Source organism: Cajanus cajan, chromosome 1 (assembly GCF_000230855.2).
Source record: "Cajanus cajan strain Asha chromosome 1, NIPB_CcT2T_4, whole genome shotgun sequence".
Taxonomy (NCBI): Eukaryota; Viridiplantae; Streptophyta; class Magnoliopsida; order Fabales; family Fabaceae; genus Cajanus; species Cajanus cajan.
Window position 1 is genome coordinate 79,473,534 of NC_138517.1, and position 19,172 is coordinate 79,492,705.

The window sequence follows — 19,172 nt, forward strand, 5'->3', positions numbered from 1 at the left end:
TGGTTCCCTGGGAACCGAATTCTGATAAAAAAAAAACAATATTGAGGCTCGTGAACAGTGTTTAGTGCTACTTGTGTAAATAAAGTTACACAGATGTTATTTTTGTAATTTTAAAAAAAATATTATTTACATAAAAAATTCGTCCATGGATAGAAGCAACAAAATTTAGAGAAGTTAAATAATCTTTTCTCAAAAAATAAAAAATGATTTTAAATTCTCATGATACAGTACTCTCCAATTTTATTTTAATTTTTTCCAAGGGAAATAAAATAGTTTCACTTTACCGATTCATATTTAAGCATGGCCTCGTCACTCTCAATGCACGCGCTGCAGAACAAAAGAAAAAGAGAATCAGCCGAACGCAGCACAGACTCAGAGGTATTTATTCAAATTTAAATTCCATGATTCCAACACTTTTTCAGCGTTGTCATCAAAATGGTGTGCAATACGCATCGATGTAGCTGTTTACATACCTGTACTGAGCAAAAGCAAATTACAAACCGTCTATTTGAAATTCGAAACGGATATCCGAAGTGTCACCGTAAATTGATATTCTCACTCTCACTTATCAGAGGGCAGATTTAGGAACTTTTGCACTACCCTTTTTTCAATTTGTGTCAGTGAATTATGGGTTTAACTTTTTTTTTTTGGCTGTTTTGCATCTTCTATGACAAAGAAATGGATCATTTATGTGATGGAGTGTTTTTTTCTTCTTTGGAATTTGAATGTAGGTTGATCAAAGAGGCAAAGAAACCATGGAAGAGGCACTCTCAATGGAAATAGATACCCATACCAAGCAGCAGGAGATTACTTGTGATGTTCTTCCATTCGCTAGAAGGTGAGTTTAAGGTGCACATGTTATTATTGTTAATACTTCTAGTGTTGAGTGCATGCCTTGTTGATTATATAATTATTGTCATATTCAGTGATATGGCCAAAATATAGTATGTAAGTGGGAAGTAGTGTTGGATATCCTACATTGACCAATGAAATTGCCAAAATACTTAATATCCTTTGATTTTGGATTGATTTATTTTGTTGTGTTTTGTAGCTATCAACTTGAAGCATTGGACAAAGCTATCCGTGAGAATACCATAGTGTACTTGGAGACTGGTTCAGGCAAGACTTTGATAGCCATCATGCTTCTTCGCAGCTACGCTCATCATCTGCGAAAGCCTTCTCCCTTCATTGCAGTGTTCTTGGTTCCCCAAGTTGTGTTGGTCTCTCAAGTATGCCACTCTTTATCTTATGATGATGACTTCTGCAAATTTGAGATATTTGATTGCAATGTGCTGGTTGAGGAGCTATGTAATGGATCAGTACTTTCACCGTGCTGTGCTCTTTTCTTCCTTATCTTTTTAACTTGGTGCTGTTCACTTGCGAATTTAGCAAGCTGAAGCCGTGAAAATGCATACCAATTTGAAAGTGGGAATGTATTGGGGAGACATGGGAGTTGACTACTGGGATGCTGCTACCTGGAAACAAGAAACGGAAAAATATGAGGTGAGGGGTTTTGCTTTTGTATCAGGACTGTAAGATGCCTTGTTATTTTTGTGGATCTGCTTTGCTAATCACAATCCATTTGTTTGTGTCATGTGTGACATGTTCCTGTTTTCCCTCACTTGAAAAGGTGGCTGAATATTTATTTATAATTTGCTAATTATAGAGGGTGATTACAAATCATATATATAGTCTGATGTTTTAAACCCTAGATAGCAGCGCATAGTGGCCAGCCCCAAAAATGCTATGGTGGGCTTGCTACTATTTTGAAATTTTTTTATAGCTAATATCATGTTATTTTACATATGACTAATCTCTATCAGAAGAGTTGGCTGGTTATGAGGCTTAGCTTTCAACCATGTTTTATCTACAAGGCACGAACCTAAATCTTGCTTAAGAGAATCAAGTTTAATTTCACTTGGACCGACAACATGTTGGTATATAAATTCTCAAAATAGATAAAAGGATTAAATATTTTTTGTCCCTTGAATTTCAGACAAATTTGTTTTTTGTCTCTCAAATTTAAAATAGTTGTTTTTAGTTCCTGTAGATTTTTTGAAATAGGAAGGAAGCACCGGAATCAGGGATCCAAGTAGAGTTGACAGCATTGGGAGTGACCGAGTTGACATTAGTGTCTTGACTGGGTTGCTTGGAGGTGGGATTCACCCAAGTATTAGAGGTTTTGGTGATGGATGGAGAGGGATTGAACTGCACAGGTTGCAGAGTCGAAGGATCATATAGAACCAAAGAGTCACGAGGTTGATAATTTGCATCAGCTCTATAAAAGCAAATATTGGCAGTATGACCATATTTTAAGCAAATCTGACATTGAAAGTTTGCAAAACGTCCTCCACGACCTCTGCCAGAACTACCTCCACGACGACCACTATTGCCACCACCACGATTTACACTACCTCGAGCATACCCATGAGTGTAATTAATAGAAGGAGAGAAGGGTTGTTTGCGAAATCTGTTGCTGCGAGATTCATGCGCAAGAAGAAGAGCTTCAACCTCAACAATTGGAGGAGTAGCAAACTTACTTTCAATAACAGAAACCATTGGGGCATAATCTTGTGGTAAACCTTCTAAAATCGCATCAACATATTCGTCAAGAGGAACAGGATGTCCTATGCCAGCAAGTTCGTCAGCAATGTTCTTGATCTGAGACAAGAACTCACGCATTGTTTTACCATCAAGAGAAGTAGTACGAAGATTAGTACGGAGTTGACGGGCGCGTGCCTAATTTTCATGAATCTTTTCCCAGACTTGATAGGAGTGAACGGAGCCAATGACACGAGAGAGAATGGATTTTGACAAAGTTGATTGAAGCTAGGTCAACAACATTTGATCCTGAACTTCCCAAGCTTCGTACTTAGGATTGACCTTGTTAATGGCACGATCATCATCATTTAGATAGCGGGAGGGAATCAAAGGATTAACGACGAACCGTTGAAGCTTATGCGACTTGAGAACGGGTTCGATTTGTTGTCGCCAATGAAGATAATTTGAATCATCAAGTTTTTCAGCGATGGTGGTTGAAAAATATTGGGGTGCGGAAGGGTGGGGATTAATGATTGCCATAAAAGGAAAAGAAAAGGATTAGGGTTTTGCTGTAAAGCTGTTGGCTCTGGATACCATGTTAGAGAGGATCAGAGAAAAGGTTAAATTAGAAGGATATATTTTCATTTCATTTCACTTGCTTGTAAAGGAATACAAAAGGAGCCTTTTATAGAAGCTACCTCCTGCTGGTACAGCTGTTAAGTGATGATTACAAAATAACAAACCATAACAAAATAGGACAGGTGGCAACTAGAATGTTCTAATGAAATAACATAATGATAAAAGACAAAAGAAGAGTAATATTTTCCATATTACACTCTAATATTCTCTCATTCCAAAGCAGAAAAATGAGAAGTAACATTTTGTTACTTTCACGTTCAACGGCCGTTTAAGAATTTTTGACGATAAACCAAACACACTGTAACTCTAGGTAGACTTACTCCTGGAATAAACGGATCCCTCCTCTAATAATAATATAAATCGTAATTATACTTCACAAACATAACATGTCTCAACACCCTCCATTTGGGCATCTGTTGTTTTCAGTTTTTGAACTTAGTATGTTTTCATATTTAATCTCTCTTGACACCCCATGCCTCTGTTGAAGAGAGAACAAGAAATACCCCATTTTCTTCATTAATTTTACTGATGGCCATCTGACCACAAACTCTTTCTGTTCCTTTTTGGAATTCATTTCTTGCATATCATCTAAGCATTTTCCTCTTTATTTGTGAAGTTTGTACTGGGTTAAAGATTATATATACTTAAACATAGTTTTTAGCTTCTATCTTTATGTTTGAATAAAATGTAAAAGAAGACAACTGTTTTCTTTTTCTACTATTCAATTGGCTTGAATATGGTGAATATGGCACATATTGCATCATTTACTTTTAGCATGATGCTTCTGAAATTTATTTATTTGTATGCTGCATTGATAATTGGTAATAACTATTAGTAATGCTTTTGAATGTATAGGTGCTTGTAATGACTCCTGCAATATTGCTGAATTGCTTGAGGCATAGCTTCTTCAAACTGAATATGATTAAGGTTTTAATAATGGATGAATGCCATCATGCTAGGGGTAAACACCCTTACGCTTGCATCATGACTGTAAGTGTTATATTCTCTCCATGCATTTCTCTTAACTGGTTTGTGTCTACGAATTTCCTACTAAATCTTATTATAATAATATATTTGAGTTATGACTTCATTAATATGTTGTAATATACCTTCAACCTTTCTAAGTCATGACTTTAAAGATCCATTATTTATTGGGTAATGCAATGGGTGCCAAAGATCTATGGACAAGGGAAAAGGGGGGAAATTAAATCCTCTACCACCAGGCTAGTGTACAGACTGAGTGCGGTGACATGTTAACTGTGGTTGATTGGTGACATTAAAATCTTTCCTTCTTCTATGCCACATATACTAATAGTAACAGAAGACTGACCATCCATATTCCATATGTTGGTCAGCTATTTGATCTATAAATAACTCTTATAAGAAGTTTGTTAAAGTTGTATATGTTGTTTGCACTCATCGCTAGAAACTATCTAATGAAAAAGACATTTGAAAGAGTTACATAAGTGATAAGTTACTTGGGCTTCTCTCGACATTAAATCAAGCACTTATGCAGGTGTTTGGTTAAGCCTATAAGAGTGGCTTATGACTTTATTATATATATATCAAGCACTTATGTAGGTGTTTGGTTAAGTCTATAAAAGTGTCTTATGACTTTCTTATATATATTTGGCTTATTTGAATAATCTTCACTGGGACACTAGTCAAAATAAGCTTATATGACAAGCTCTTATTGAATAATCACTTAATTAAACTGTTTTCTCAAACATACCAATGGTTGCAAAACATTGTCATATAAATTGCAGTAAACTTATGTTATCAGTAATTGATCTGGGCTCTGAACTACTGCATTTTCCAAAGATAATATCTAAAAGGACTTGATTTGAACATGAACTCTATGGGTGTAATAAGGTGGTGTTACCTGATGCATGGATTCTGAAAATTTGTTGTACCATTGACCATCTTACTTTGTGATGTGAGATTATAATTTCACTTTGCTCAGCAGTATCATGCTTTTTTCTAATTTTAATTTGTTCTGCAAGTGTTGTAGCTTCTTTTGTTTAAGGACAATTACAATCATGTATTGTAAGTTGTTTCCTTGTTATGCATCCGCATCATGAAGTTGTAGATTGTGTTGTGGAGTTAGTTTGTCCCCTTTGTAAGATTTGATTTCATGCAGGAGTTTTATCATCACCAGTTAAATTCTGGTATCTCCGAACTCCCTCGAATTTTTGGGATGACTGCATCTCCAATTAAGTCAAAAGGTATCAAGAGAAAGCCTATGATCCTTGCATTTCTAGCTTTTTTTTCTTTCCTAATGTTGAATTCCCTTTTTCTTCTATTCTTTTTTTAATCCAGTTGGAAATTCTGAATCATCCTGGTCAGATAATATTCGGAAACTAATGACTCTAATGCATTCAAAGGTTATTTATTTTTTTATTTTCTCCCTCTTCTGTACATATTTTTTCTTGATTTTTTTTTCCTGTTCATGTTGTGTTGCTTGAGTGTTGTCTGCTATCTTCTTGGTACAATATTATAAACCTTGGAATAATTACCATATGTAGATTCTTTATGGCAAGAATTATCAAAAGGATTTAATTTATATTAATTTATGGGATATCTTGAGACTTTGTAGGTATTTCTAGCAGTTATTATCTTAGTTTTTAAGAAACAGCTGTGACTGTTCAAGACTCCTAGAGGTTGTCGAACCTATACCTATGCTAGAAAGTTATTTCTTTATTTACTTGAAGAAATGAGATAATATGTTAGACTAATATACTCTCATGTGATTAATACTCTTTTGTGTTGGTGTGCAAACCATTTTGTCTTGCTATGTATTATTTATTTGACAAAATTTTGAAATGAAGGTATATACATGTGTAAGTGAAGCTGTCATCAAAGAGTTCATACCAACATCAACACCAAAATTCAAGTTTTACAGGGACAATGGAATTCAATTTGTATTATTTGAAGAATTAGCATCTAAACTCAAGATGTTAAAAGAGCAGGTGTGTACATTTAAAGATATTAGGTTTTGATATATGCTCTGAAACAATTAAGGAAAAGAAAAATTTCCCATGTGTTGAAAGTGGAAATATGAGAATGCCCCTTAGTCATTTGTTTTATTGAGTGACAAGTTGTGTCTGAATCAATTCCAATCGCAAATCCTATCATCTTCCTGTATTTAATTATTAGTCAGAATCACAGTTTCATTTATATTGCTACTTTATAAGTTGTGTATTTTTGTCAGAGTTTATTATTTCTTTTGAGGCTATTAACAATGGATATTCTTTTTCTCAGCATGAATTCACACTAAGAAGTTCAGATTTCACTAAATCAGCTGCCGAATCTGCACAAAAAAGAATAACAAAGAGTTTTTTTGCTTTAATTTTTTGCCTGGATGAGCTTGGTGTTTGGTTGGCTTTGAAGGTTCTCGCCTTTCTCTTGCAAAAACTTGTTGAATCTCATATCTCTTAAAGGTTTCATAAATCATAATTGACTACTATTGCCTGTTTATGTAACAGGCTGCAGAGTCTTTATCTACCAATGAATTTGACTCATTTTCGTGGGGACACTCTGGGGATAGAGTTGTTAAAAACTTTATTTTGGCTTGTGTGCATACATTGAAAGGTTACTTACGATGTGGTAATGATTCTACCACCATTGAGAGAATCTGTGAAATTTTAAATATGTATATTTCTCTTGCATTAATTAATTTTAACACAATGTTTTCTCTTCTTACTCAGATCCTGAATGGTCTATTGGTGACAATATTAAATCCGATGTGGAGTTGGGGCTGTTAACCTCCAAAGTTTGTTGTCTTATTGACTCTCTACTCGAGTACAGGTTATCATCATGGATTGGTTTCTCTCTAAATATTTCAAATGTGGTTATGAAATCATGTAATGTGGGTTATTATTATGGATGTTCCGGCTTTTACTCTCCTTGTTCTTATTAGACTGTTGGACGAGTAAATGCCTTTATGGTTCACTTGGTCATTTGATGTTGTTAAAAGAGAGAAATAGGGAACTCATTTTCTGATTATGCTTAAGTGTATTATTACCACTCAGCAAAATGATCTTATTTATAATGATAGTGGTTACAAAGATAATAAATGACATCAACTATTTCCAAGACAACAATTAAAAAAACCACAACTTCCTAAGATACATTGAACAAAGAAACTAGGAAGAGTAACAATCATTAAATACATATTTCCAACAGTAACAATCATTATATACTCCTATTTCCAGCACTCCCCCTCAAGCTGGAGAATAAATGTTTTCCATTCCCAACTTGCATATTATTCTCTCAAAATCTGGACAGCGCAAGCCTTTAGTAAGAATATCTGCAAGTTGTCTTTGTGAAGGTACATATGGAGTACAAATCAAACCACTATCAAGCTTTTCTTTGATAAAATGCCTATCCACTTCAATGTGTTTGGTTCGATCATGTTGAACAGGATTATGAGCTATGTTGATTGCTGACTTATTATCACAATAGAGTTTCATTGGTCCATCCCATGTAATCTTCAAGTCTTCTAGGATAATTTTCAACCATAGTAGTTCACAAATACCTTGTGTCATACCCCGAAATTCAGATTCAGCACTAGATCTAGCAACATTTTGCTTTTTACTTCTCCATGTTACTAAGTTTCCCCCAAGAAATGTGCAATATCCCGTAGTAGATCTCCTATCAATAATTGATCCTACATAGTCAACATCAATGTAGGCTTCAAGACTTGTATTTCCATTTCTTTTATATAAAATTCCTCTTCCTGGAGTCTCCTTGAGGTACTGCAGAATTCTATATGTGGCATGCAAATGAACTTATCTCGGGCAATGCATAAATTGGCTGACCTAACTTACAGCAAATGCAATATCTGGCCTTGTGTGAGACAAGTAAATTAATTTTCCAAGTTCCAACCAAATGCTGATACATCTCCTTATCCACTATTGCACTATCGTTTGAGTTTCCTAATTTGAGATTTGTGTCCATGGGAGTACTCATATGTTTACAAGCTGTCATGCTTGTCTCCTTCAGTAAATCTGTGACATATTTCTGTTGAGATATGAAAATGCCTTTCTTAGAGTGAGACACTTCAATTCCCAAAAAATATTTCAATTTCCCAAGCGTTTTTATCTCAAACTCCCTTGCTAGATGTTGGCTTAAGAGAAGTTGTTCTTTTCGATCATTACCAGTGACAATTATATCATCCACATATACCAACAATACAGTTACTTCTCCTAAGAAGGAGTGTTTGATGAATAAAGTGTGGTCCCCTTGGCTTTGCTTGTATCCTAAGGCAGTCATGACCTTGGTAAACCTTCCAAACCATGCTCGAGGGGATTGTTTCAATCCATATAGAGCTTTCTTTAACCTGCAAACAGAATTGGCAGCAGCTTCATATCCTGGTGGAACTTCCATATAGATTTCCTCCTCAAGTTTTCCATGTAAGAAAGCATTTTTCACATCAAATTGCTATAATTCCCAACCACAATTTGTAGCAAGAGATAATATTACCCGAATTGTATTCATCTTTGCAACTGGAGCAAAGGTTTCTTTCCTTTTGGCAAAGAAACCAACTCCCTTGTTTTGTTCTTCTCCAATGCCTCCATTTCTGTATCCATGGCTTGCTTCCAATTTTTATCAGATAATGCCTCCAAAACATTAGTGGGAATTGAAATAGAGTTTAGATTTGCAAGAAAGATTTTATGAGTTGGAGAAAATTTGTGAAATGAAAGATAATTTGAGAGAGGATAAAGAGGTTTTTTTGTGCATTTTCTGTTTTCTTTTCTAAAAGCAATTGGAAGATAAAGATCATTGTCAAGTTCTGGAATTTCTATTTCGTTTTGGGAAGTTGAAAGATTATCATTTGAAGATAAAAAATCAAAGTTTGTTACCTGATCTGAAGGAATTGGATTGGCCTCTTGGACGAGTGTTGATTCAGGAATGACCTTTGATCTTCTTGTGTAAACCAGATTTTTCCCAAACCTTTTATCATTTTCAAATTCAACTGGTGCATTTTTTTCTTGAGGTTTTGGTGCTTTTTCAGGTTCATGTTCAACTGGTTTTGGTACATTTTCAGGTTCCAATTCTTGGGTTAGATCATAAGAATTTAACTCAAGAGTTGTAAGGGTTGAAGCATCAAATAGACTCTCCTTATCTTCCCAAAGACTCTCCCCCTGAAGATAAGGCTGTGAAAAATAATTTTGTTCCTCATGAAAGGTGACATCTCGAGATATAAAGAATTTCTTTGAAGGAGGATAATAACACTTATACCCCTTTTGAGTATAGGAGTATCCAACAAAGACACACTTTAGAGCCTGAGGATCAAGTTTGCCCCGATCTGGACCATGAACATGGACAAATGCGACACACCCAAAGACCTTTGGTACAAGGTTGCTAGAGGTGGACAGGTTAGGATAGAAACAAGAAAGTGCATCCATAGGGCTCCTAAATCCCAAGATTCTAGAGGGAAGACGATTGATAAGATATGTTGATGTGAGAACAGTCTCCTCCCAAAAACTTTTTGGAACATTTTTTGAAATAATAAAGCTCGGGTTTGATCTAAGAGGTGTCTATTTTTGCGTTCTGCAATTCCATTTTGTTGGGGTGTTTGGACACAAGAAGATTCATGAATTATTCCCTCTTTTTGACAAAACAGAGTCATGATTTGATTGAAATACTCTTTCCCATTGTTCGACCTAAGTTTCTTTATAGACACACCAAATTGATTTTTAATCATTGAGAAGAAATTTTGAAAGACATTGCTTACTTCATATTTGTGTTTAAGTAGGAAAACCCAAGTAACCCGAGTGCAATCATCGATAAACATCACAAACCAACGAGTCCCTGACACATTTGGTATAGGAGACGGTCCCCAAACATCAGTATGTACAAGGTAAAAAGGAAATGTGCTTATTTTTGTACTTGATGGATAAGGTACACGCTTGTGTTTTGCGATTTCACACACATCACATTGAAGATAATCAATTTTTATTCCAGAAAACAAAGATGGAAACATAACTTTGATGGTTTAAAACGATGGATGTCCAAGCCGATAATGAAAGAGTAAATTTTTTTCTTTTTTTGACAATAAATATTTTGACATGAGAGAATGAGACTGATTTTTTTTCTGAAATGGACAAACTTGGCACCTCAAGAAGATAAAGGCCATTCCCTTCTCTAGCACGTCCAATCGTCCTCCCCGATTCCTTGTCCTAGAATACACAACAATTATTATTAAACACAACATTACAAGAAATGTCATTTGTAAGTTTTTGCACTGAGATAAGATTTGTGGACAATTTGGGAACGTGAAGAACATTTTTTAGGGTTATGAAGGGATTTATATGGATGTTTCCTATACCAGCTACAGTTATAAGAGTCTCATCTGCAGTTGCTATTTTCTTATTGCTGGGACATGGAGAATAGGTAGAGAAGAATTTAGATGATGGATTCATATGATCTGTGGCTCCAGAATCAAGAACCCAAAGAGATGGAATAATTTTTGAGACATTAAATCCAAATGAAATAGGAAGCATACCTGAATACGCCAAAGAACAAGTACCTGATGGTTTTTCAAGGCTGCTGAAAAAAGCTCTCATCCTTTCTATTTCTTCTTGACTCAAGCTCTCATCCTTTGTGCTGATGGTTCCTAAAAATTGATTATTCGGGGGTGGATGAACAACCTCCCCCTCCATGACGAAAATCTGGTGGTCACCAGAAAAATAGAAGAAAAAAATGTCGGGAAAACAGAAAGGTTTCCGGAAAGTCGCTGGAAAGTTTGACAGCTTCAAGAGCCCAGCCAAGCTTGCTTAAAAAAAACTATGCGTTGCGGAAGCAGAGCCCCTTAGATTAGGAGCTCTGATACCATGTTAAAAGAGAGAAATAGGGAACTCATTTTCTGATTATGCTTAAGTGTATTATTACCACTTAGCAAAATGATCTTATTTATAATGATAGTGGTTACAAAGATAATAAATGACATCAACTATTTCCAAGACAACAATTAAAAAAACCACAACTTCCTAAGATACATTGAACAAAGAAACTAGGAAGAGTAACAATCATTAAATACTCCTATTTCCAACAGATGTGAAGCCTCATTTCTCACCTTTATTCTTCAGCTCCGAATAAGGGTGTCCATTGGATGGATTAACCTAATCTTGACCCGTCCCAATATTTGATAATTCACCCTATTAAAGTCTAGAGAATTGGAAGAAAATATATTGTATTCTGAAAATGAATTCAATCAGCTCAAAAGGGCTATGTATCAGCTACTTATAGCTGTACAAGTAGGGGAACTGAACACTAACCAACTATAACTAATTGGGAATCAGTTAGAGGATACAATTGGCAGACTAACTAACTGAAAATGTAAACTGGGCAGTGCTATATTGAATAAAATAGAGTAAAATTATACTCTAATACAGCCAAATCATTTCTGGACCAATGATTGGATTAGTACTAGACTACTAGTCTACTAGGTTGACTTGATATTTTGACAAAATTTACAAATCAGGACATTTTATGCTATGACATACTATTTTAAAGGCAAGAGATCTGATGGATGTTATACGATATTTGTTTGAAAACAAATTATTTATATATACATGTCATGTGTGTAACATCTTATCATTTACCACTAATTGTTAAAATAATGATGAGTTTTAAAATGTAATGTGACATCGGGGTGAGTTTGGGATAACCTTAATATTAACCTAAAAATACACTGGGTCTAGTTTTTATAAGTTTGTCACTGCCTTCTTCAGGTTGGGATGGGTGTTGAAAACTCTACCTTGTATTGATTTATTCACAAAGATCTTGCATTGTGTCCTAATATCTGAAACTTTGTTGTTTTTAATCTTTTTTTCTGTTTGGAGAAGAAAATGATTTTCTTATTCATTGATTTACAACGAGTTACAATCAGAGTGTAAATAGACATAATTGGTTAGAGAGAGTCTATCCAATCTGATTACAAAATAAATTAAAGGCAGGAAAATCATGTATCAATTCAGATCATAATCAAATTTGATTATAAAAGAAAAATGAAAGATCAAATCTGATTCCATGATCAAATCATATCAGAGTATTCGATCCATTCTTCTAGCCAAGTATTCAAATCTGAAAAAATTATAACTACATCTACATTTTTTATACTTGTTATTCTAACTAGTTGATCAACAGTTCACTGTTTTTGATTGATTGATTGTACATAGTCCTAGTGGGATAAGGCTATTGTTGTTGTCTGGTTGTATCTAGTGATCTTTTTTATGCCATTATGATGGTTATTATTAAATATTTGATGAATCTACTATTTATGCTACAGTTACAGGGGTTTGACAGACATAAGATGCATAATTTTTGTTGAAAGGATCATTACAGCCGTTGTCCTTCAGGATCTATTGAATACCTTGCTTCCAAAATACAATAGCTGGAAGACTAAATTCATTGCAGGGCAAAATTGTGGATTGCAAAATCAGTCAAGGAGAAAGCAAAATGACATTGTAGAAGAATTTCGAATGGGGTTGGTATGTTGTTTTCTTAAGCAATCCACTGTATTGTGATAACCAGATCAGCCGTGTCTTATCAAGAAAAAAACTTAATGTGCAGGTCAACATAATTGTTGCAACATCAATTCTTGAAGAGGGTTTAGATGTTCAAAGTTGCAATTTTGTTATTAGATTTGATCCGTCTCCTACAGTTTGCAGTTTCATACAGTCCCGGGGACGTGCCAGAAAGCAAAATTCTGATTACATATTAATGGTTAAGAGGTATTTCTTTTTTACATTACCTCGATGGCATTATTACTCTGTCACATAGACAAGTACCAATTATCAAAACTGCACAAGACAATTATAGCATCAAATGTATATGCTTTACTAGTTGAAGTAAATTTTCCCTAAATAACCTTTATTTTATTATGAAATTACAGTGGGGATTCAGTTACACGTTCTCGACTAGAGAAATACCTTTCTAGTGCGGATATTATGAGGAAGGAGTCATTGCGTCATTCTTCCCTTCCATGTGATCCTTTTGAGGGTGATGAATATTATAAGGAAGCTTATCGCGTTGCAAGCACAGGAGCCATTGCAAATCTTAGTTCTAGCATTAGTTTGATATACTTGTATTGCTCACGCCTCCCTGCAGATGGGTTAGTTAGTTCATTGCTTCTCTTGTTACATGTTTTTTCTCTTTTCATTTTTATGAACCTTAGATATGCTTTCTTTTGCATCATTCTGTTTTTGTTTTTTTTTTTTTTTATCCTGTTCTTCATCATTTATCTCATTTATGTTAAACTCTAGGTACTTCAAACCGACTCCAAGGTGGGATGAAGAAACTGGAACGTTGTATCTTCCGAAGAGCTGCCCTTTACAGCCTATTCATGTAGAAGGCAACAAAAAGCTCTTAAAGAATATTGCATGCCTTGAAGCATGCAAACAACTTCATAATATTGGAGCTTTGACAGATAATCTTGTTCCTGATATTGTCATTGAAGAAGCAGAGGTGGAGGAATTTGGTAACTTGCCTTCTATTCATTTCTCCTTCTATTACTTCCTTTCTTTCTAAATATTTATTCTTGAACATAAAACTTTATTTGTGCATATAATTCTTTGAATGACTTCCACATCAAACATTGTTTCAGGGAATGAACCTTATGATGAAAACAAACCAACTTATGTCCCATTTGAATTTGTAAATCGTGCATCAAATAATAGTCACACAATGTACCATTGTTATTTGATGGAGTTCAATCAAAATTTTATCTATGATATCTCTGTGCAAGATATATTTCTTGCCACAAGAATTGAGCTTGATCCAGAAATTGGATCCACTCAATTTGAAATGAATTTTGATAGAGGTAGCTTGTCAGTAAAGCTAAGATACAAAGGAACCATTAATCTTTCGCCAGATCAGGTATGTTGTCTAGTTGTTCTTTAATTGTATCTGACATATTTGCTAGTGTTAAGGAAAGTCAGTGTATACGTTGTTTGTTTTTGTTTTGCAGGTTCTTTTATGTAAAAAATTCCAGGTCACTGTGCTTAGGATTCTCATAGAAAATAATATGGATAAGTTGGCAACTGGTGCTGACAAATGCTATTTGAAAGATGATCTTGAGATTGATTATCTTCTCCTTCCAGCTATTGGTAAAGGGGAAAAATCAGTTGTTAATTGGTTTGCTGTCAATTCTGTAAATCCATATAATTTTACATGTAAGCGTCATCCACCCCACATAATGACAAAAAGTGGTCTAGTTTGCATTTGTAAACTACAGGATGCATTGGTTTGTACTTCCCATCCTAGTGGTAAGAACTATTTCTATATCACCACTGGTATAATGGAATTGGATGGGAACTCATCTTTGGAAGTAAGGGGTGGTGAAGTTACTACGTACAAGAAATACTATGAGCAACAGTAAGTAATTATTTGTGATTGATGTTTATTCTCTGGTTTCTTTATCTACTAGAGTGTTATTAATATTCTCTTTTTTTCTTCCAAATTTCAGTCATGGCATTCAATTGGAATTCGAACATCAACAGCTAGTTAAAGCCAGACACAATTTTCAAGTTAAAAATTATTGTCATGGACTCAAACATGGGAAGGAAAGAGGTTTGACCTGATTTTTCAATTTTCTTTTATATTATATTCCTTAATGTTTTCTTAGTGAGATTGGACCAATGATATTCAATTTTTGTTGTCTGTGTATGCATGATTGTTGTTAGTTTGATTATTTCTTCTGAACAGTATTTTGGGATTAACCTATAAAAATGGCGTCTGCTTCCTTGTGTGAGACATGGAACTTCAATCTTAGTTGTTACCTCTGTATTGGCTTGCCTTTTCTGAAAGGTAGTGTTATGATCTTAATATGAATAGAATTTGCATCAGCGGTAACTGCTTCTTAACTAGAATCTAGTTACCAATGTCTTGATGCCTAAATTTATTCATTTCCAAATTATAGTAATATTATGTACCCAAAATGTTGTGACTATGTTTAGTGCTTGTCTTCAAGCATTACCAATATCAATATGTGATCCGATCTTGAATGCTAACTTTGTGTTTTCCATTTCAGAAGCAAGCAGGGCCTTTGTTGAATTACCTCCTGAACTGTGCTTTATTGTCATGTCACCGATAAAAGATAGTATCATTTATTCCTTCTCATTTATTCCATCAATCATGCATCGACTTGAATCATTGCTTGGGGCTTTCAACGTAAAAAAGATGCATTTGGATCATTGCGCACAGAATGAAATTGAAACAATCAAGGTGTGTTACGACTGCTCATGATTAGAATCTAGAAAGGTTTATATATGTTTTCTCACCAGAATAGGCAATTTTATTTCTTTCTGTTATTTTCCATAATAGACTAAAAAATAGAGAAAACGGATTATTTTAGTATATGTTTTCTTTTATACGTTATGTATAGAAGCAGTTCTTTAGGGGGGCGGGGGTGGAATTGATTTAGAAAGCAAGGCATTCAGGATAGTGAAGGTAACTAATTCCTTCTGCCCTGCCCTCCTTTTACCATCTGTTGCCTTAGCCAATACACAATGAAGAGATTGACAAGAAACTTGCTAGTGTGAAATATTCTATGTGAGCATCTTTTGGTTAATTTGTATTGGTATTCCACTGAATGTGTGGATTCTTTTTATTTTTTATTTTTATTATTATTTTGTCCAGCTGTCAATTATTTTAAAGATATTTGCACCAATTGTATCTTTGAAATGCATTGTAGGTGTTGGAAGCAATAACTACTAAAAGATGCAATGAAGCTTTTCATTATGAGTCTCTAGAGACTCTAGGAGATTCTTTTTTAAAATATGCTGCCAGTCAACAACTTTTTAAAACCTATCAAAATCACCATGAAGGTCTCCTTAGTGTGAAGAGGGAAAAAATCATTTCTAATGCTTCCCTCTGCAAGTTAGGGTGCAGTTCTGGACTTCCGGTACTTTCTCTCATATTATTGTTCCATTTTTATGCCATGAATCTGTTGTGATGCCGCCTTTCAGAATTTTTCATATTTACATAAAAAATTTATTTTAGGTTTACATTTTTTCAAATGTATGGCTGATTCCTTAATCTGTAGTATTCTTCTTTATCAGCTTAAAGGAGAGTTTGATTTCTGATATTATGACAGAGAGTACTGACTGGTCCAATGTTTGGAATAGTTGGTGGTTTTTTTTAAAGCATGATAAAAGATTACAATCTTGAATCAATTGAATGGTTGCAATTGTTTGGGTGATTATCATGTTTGTAAAAGTTTTGTATTTTATTTGCTCTTGGAACAACTGAAGATCTGATACAATTGTGAGCTCTAATATTGAGGAATCCCAAGCTGATCATGTTTTGGACCATAATCCAAGTGGGCCCAAGACTCGGATAGGCTACTCAAAATTCAAAAAGAAAGGAGTGCAGCAAGCTTCTCACTAGTGGTGCAGGCACGAGACTATGCTGAGTAAGTGGTTGGAAAAGCTACGGTTTTTAAAAGAGACTTGTATGGAGAGTAAGGAGAAAATTGTTGACTGTGAAGAGAGATGGCTTGGCTCTGGTGTAAGAGCTATGAGCTCCTCATAGCAGAATAAAACTTGATTTCCAGAATTGTCTCTTGGGTTCCTATCGAAGATCAAATCCAGAAGTTTACAATATTTACCATGAGTAACATGCTCATTTGTAATGCTTATGCCTTGAGGAGTTTACTGTTTTGCTTAATTATTTGATCCATTCTCAGATTAATTGCTATGGTTTTAGAATTCTACAATATCACCATGATTATTGTATTATAATCTTGAAACTTCGGAATTCTGAATTCTGCATTCTTTTGATCCGCAGGGATTCATACGAAATGAGCCTTTTCATCCTAATACCTGGATCATTCCGGGTGATAAATCTGGGAGTTATAAATTAAAAGAGTTGGATACCAACGGGAAAAAAATTTATGTTAGGGGAGAAAGAAAATTAAAACGGAAGATCATTGCTGATGTTGTCGAGGCACTAATTGGTGCCTTCCTCAGCACTGGTGGTGAAAAAGCTGCATTGTTGTTTATGGATTGGGTTGGTATTAAAGTGAGTTTTAATAAAATACCCTATGAGAGGCAGTTTGACATTCAATCGGAGAAACTGATTCATGTCAGCTTTCTAGAATCGCAATTAAAGTACTCTTTTCATGACCGTTCTCTTTTGGTGGAAGCTCTGGCCCATGGTTCTTACATGCTGCCTGAAATTCCTAGATGTTATCAGGTATTTACTGTGGTTATTGTTCATCATTTGGAAACAAGACAGTGACATTAGGATGTATTTATTATGTATGAATAAACTTTCACCAACTCCATATTGACTAGCCTATCTTTTTTAAGTCTTGGTGGGACCAAATAATCAGTAATTATGCATGTACTTCATGATAAACCATGTTTTCCTTATCTTGTTACTTTTGATTATTTTATCTCAATTTGTGAATGATATACTCCTTTCCCTGCAGCGATTAGAATTTCTTGGAGATTCAATATTGGACTATCTGATTACTCGTCATTTGTATAAAAAATATCCTGGCATGTCACCTGGGCTGTTAACCGACATGAGGTCATCTTCTGTGAATAATGATTGTTATGCATGGTCTGCCATTAAGCACGGGTTGCACAAACATGTGCTCCATGCCTCACAAGAGCTGCATAAGCATATTGCTGTCACACTGGACAATTTTGATAAGTTTTCTTCGTCGTCAACTTTTGGATATGAGTCAGAGACATCACTCCCTAAGGTTAGTTGTTAAAGTTTAGTTTATTGGTTCACTTGGTTATTATTGTCCAAGTATTGAGTTTAATCTGTCATATGTTATTTCTTTCAAGCATTCTTCTGTTTTTCAACTCTGCTTTTCTTGCAATTTTGGAGTACCTTCTGTATGTGAAGGATAGATTAGTTAGTTCACTAAATGAGGTACTCCAAGTTGTGACCCATTTACGTGTTTTCAAAACCCATGAAATGTCAAAGGAGAATTAGTTGTTACACTAATGAATTAAACCATTATTGGTAAATTTGATCAAAATCTTGTGCTTCTTCAATGTTAAAGGACCTTGCAAACATTATTTGTTTGTCATGACTCATGTTTAAACATGCAGAAGCTTTGTTCCTTTCCATGGTTTGACTTAATTTAAAAATGTAATGTTAGCATATACTTTCTGACTTTTGCTTCAGATGTCTATTCAGTGACTTTGATGATCCTGCTACAATGTGTTTTACCGTTGCAAAATTAACCGGATTGTTCCTATTGTTTGATAGGTACTTGGGGACATTATAGAGTCTCTGGCTGGAGCGATTCTTGTTGATTCAGGATACAATGAGGAGGTTGTGTGGGAAAGCATAAGGCCACTTTTGGAACCCCTTGTCACACCTGAAACATTGAAGCTCCACCCTATCAGAGAGTTGAATGAACTCTGCCAAAAAAGAAGATATAATATTATACAAGAGGACGTGTCCCGCAAAGATGGTGTGACTAATTATATAATGAAGGTAGAAGCTGATGGTGTCATTCACCCCTATGAGTATACTGGTCCTGCTCTTAAGGACACAGCCAAAAAGATAGTCTACAAGAAAATTTTGAATTCCTTGAAGGAAAGAGAACTATAGGGTACACAAACGTTAACCGACCAATGTAGGTTGTATTCTTGTTAATATTTTCTTTTAGTCCTTGTTTTGGGCCAAGGGTTATAATGTTAACCTATTATGTGGCTTAGGTTTAGATACTATCAAAACAGAGGATGCAACACGTGGGACAGACGGGTGGGAAAGGAATGTGGAAGTAACCACCTGATAGTTGACTATATCTTCCAAAGATTCATGTATAAAGCTTTTATCATTCAATGTCTAGGAGTACTTAGGTTTTGTACAAATAGGAAGCTTCTAAGGGTAGAGGCTACATATTTTTGCTGCAGCCAAAAAAAATTTGTTTATAAATTCAAGAAATTTAAAATTCTTAGTATTTGAATTATGTTGATTTTAATTTTTATCGTTTTTAAAATATTTTGTTTAGATAA

At 34.8% G+C, this 19,172-nt stretch overlaps 1 protein-coding gene across 4 annotated transcripts; it reads left to right on the forward strand.

Annotated features, from left to right (window-relative positions):
* Positions 1-228: 228 nt before the first annotated feature.
* LOC109811442 (endoribonuclease Dicer homolog 2) lies at positions 229-19,132 on the forward strand. Of its 4 annotated transcripts, none has more exons than XM_020375197.3 (23): positions 229-378; positions 732-838; positions 1,052-1,229; positions 1,390-1,503; positions 4,036-4,170; positions 5,321-5,405; positions 5,500-5,564; positions 6,009-6,149; positions 6,442-6,570; positions 6,666-6,786; positions 6,888-6,987; positions 12,476-12,677; positions 12,760-12,920; positions 13,082-13,300; positions 13,452-13,666; positions 13,793-14,064; positions 14,156-14,562; positions 14,654-14,757; positions 15,218-15,411; positions 15,881-16,090; positions 16,975-17,382; positions 17,621-17,899; positions 18,418-19,132. In XM_020375197.3, the coding sequence occupies exons 1-23, from the start codon at positions 301-303 to the stop codon at positions 18,763-18,765; spliced, it is 4,272 nt and encodes a 1,423-aa protein (XP_020230786.2). In that variant the 5' UTR covers positions 229-300; the 3' UTR covers positions 18,766-19,132. The 4 variants fall into 4 exon arrangements, with proteins under 4 accessions (XP_020230786.2, XP_082919897.1, XP_020230787.1 ...); XM_020375198.3 differs by lacking the exon at positions 229-378 and adding an exon at positions 419-616; XM_083063771.1 differs by lacking the exon at positions 15,881-16,090.
* Positions 19,133-19,172: the final 40 nt, after the last annotated feature.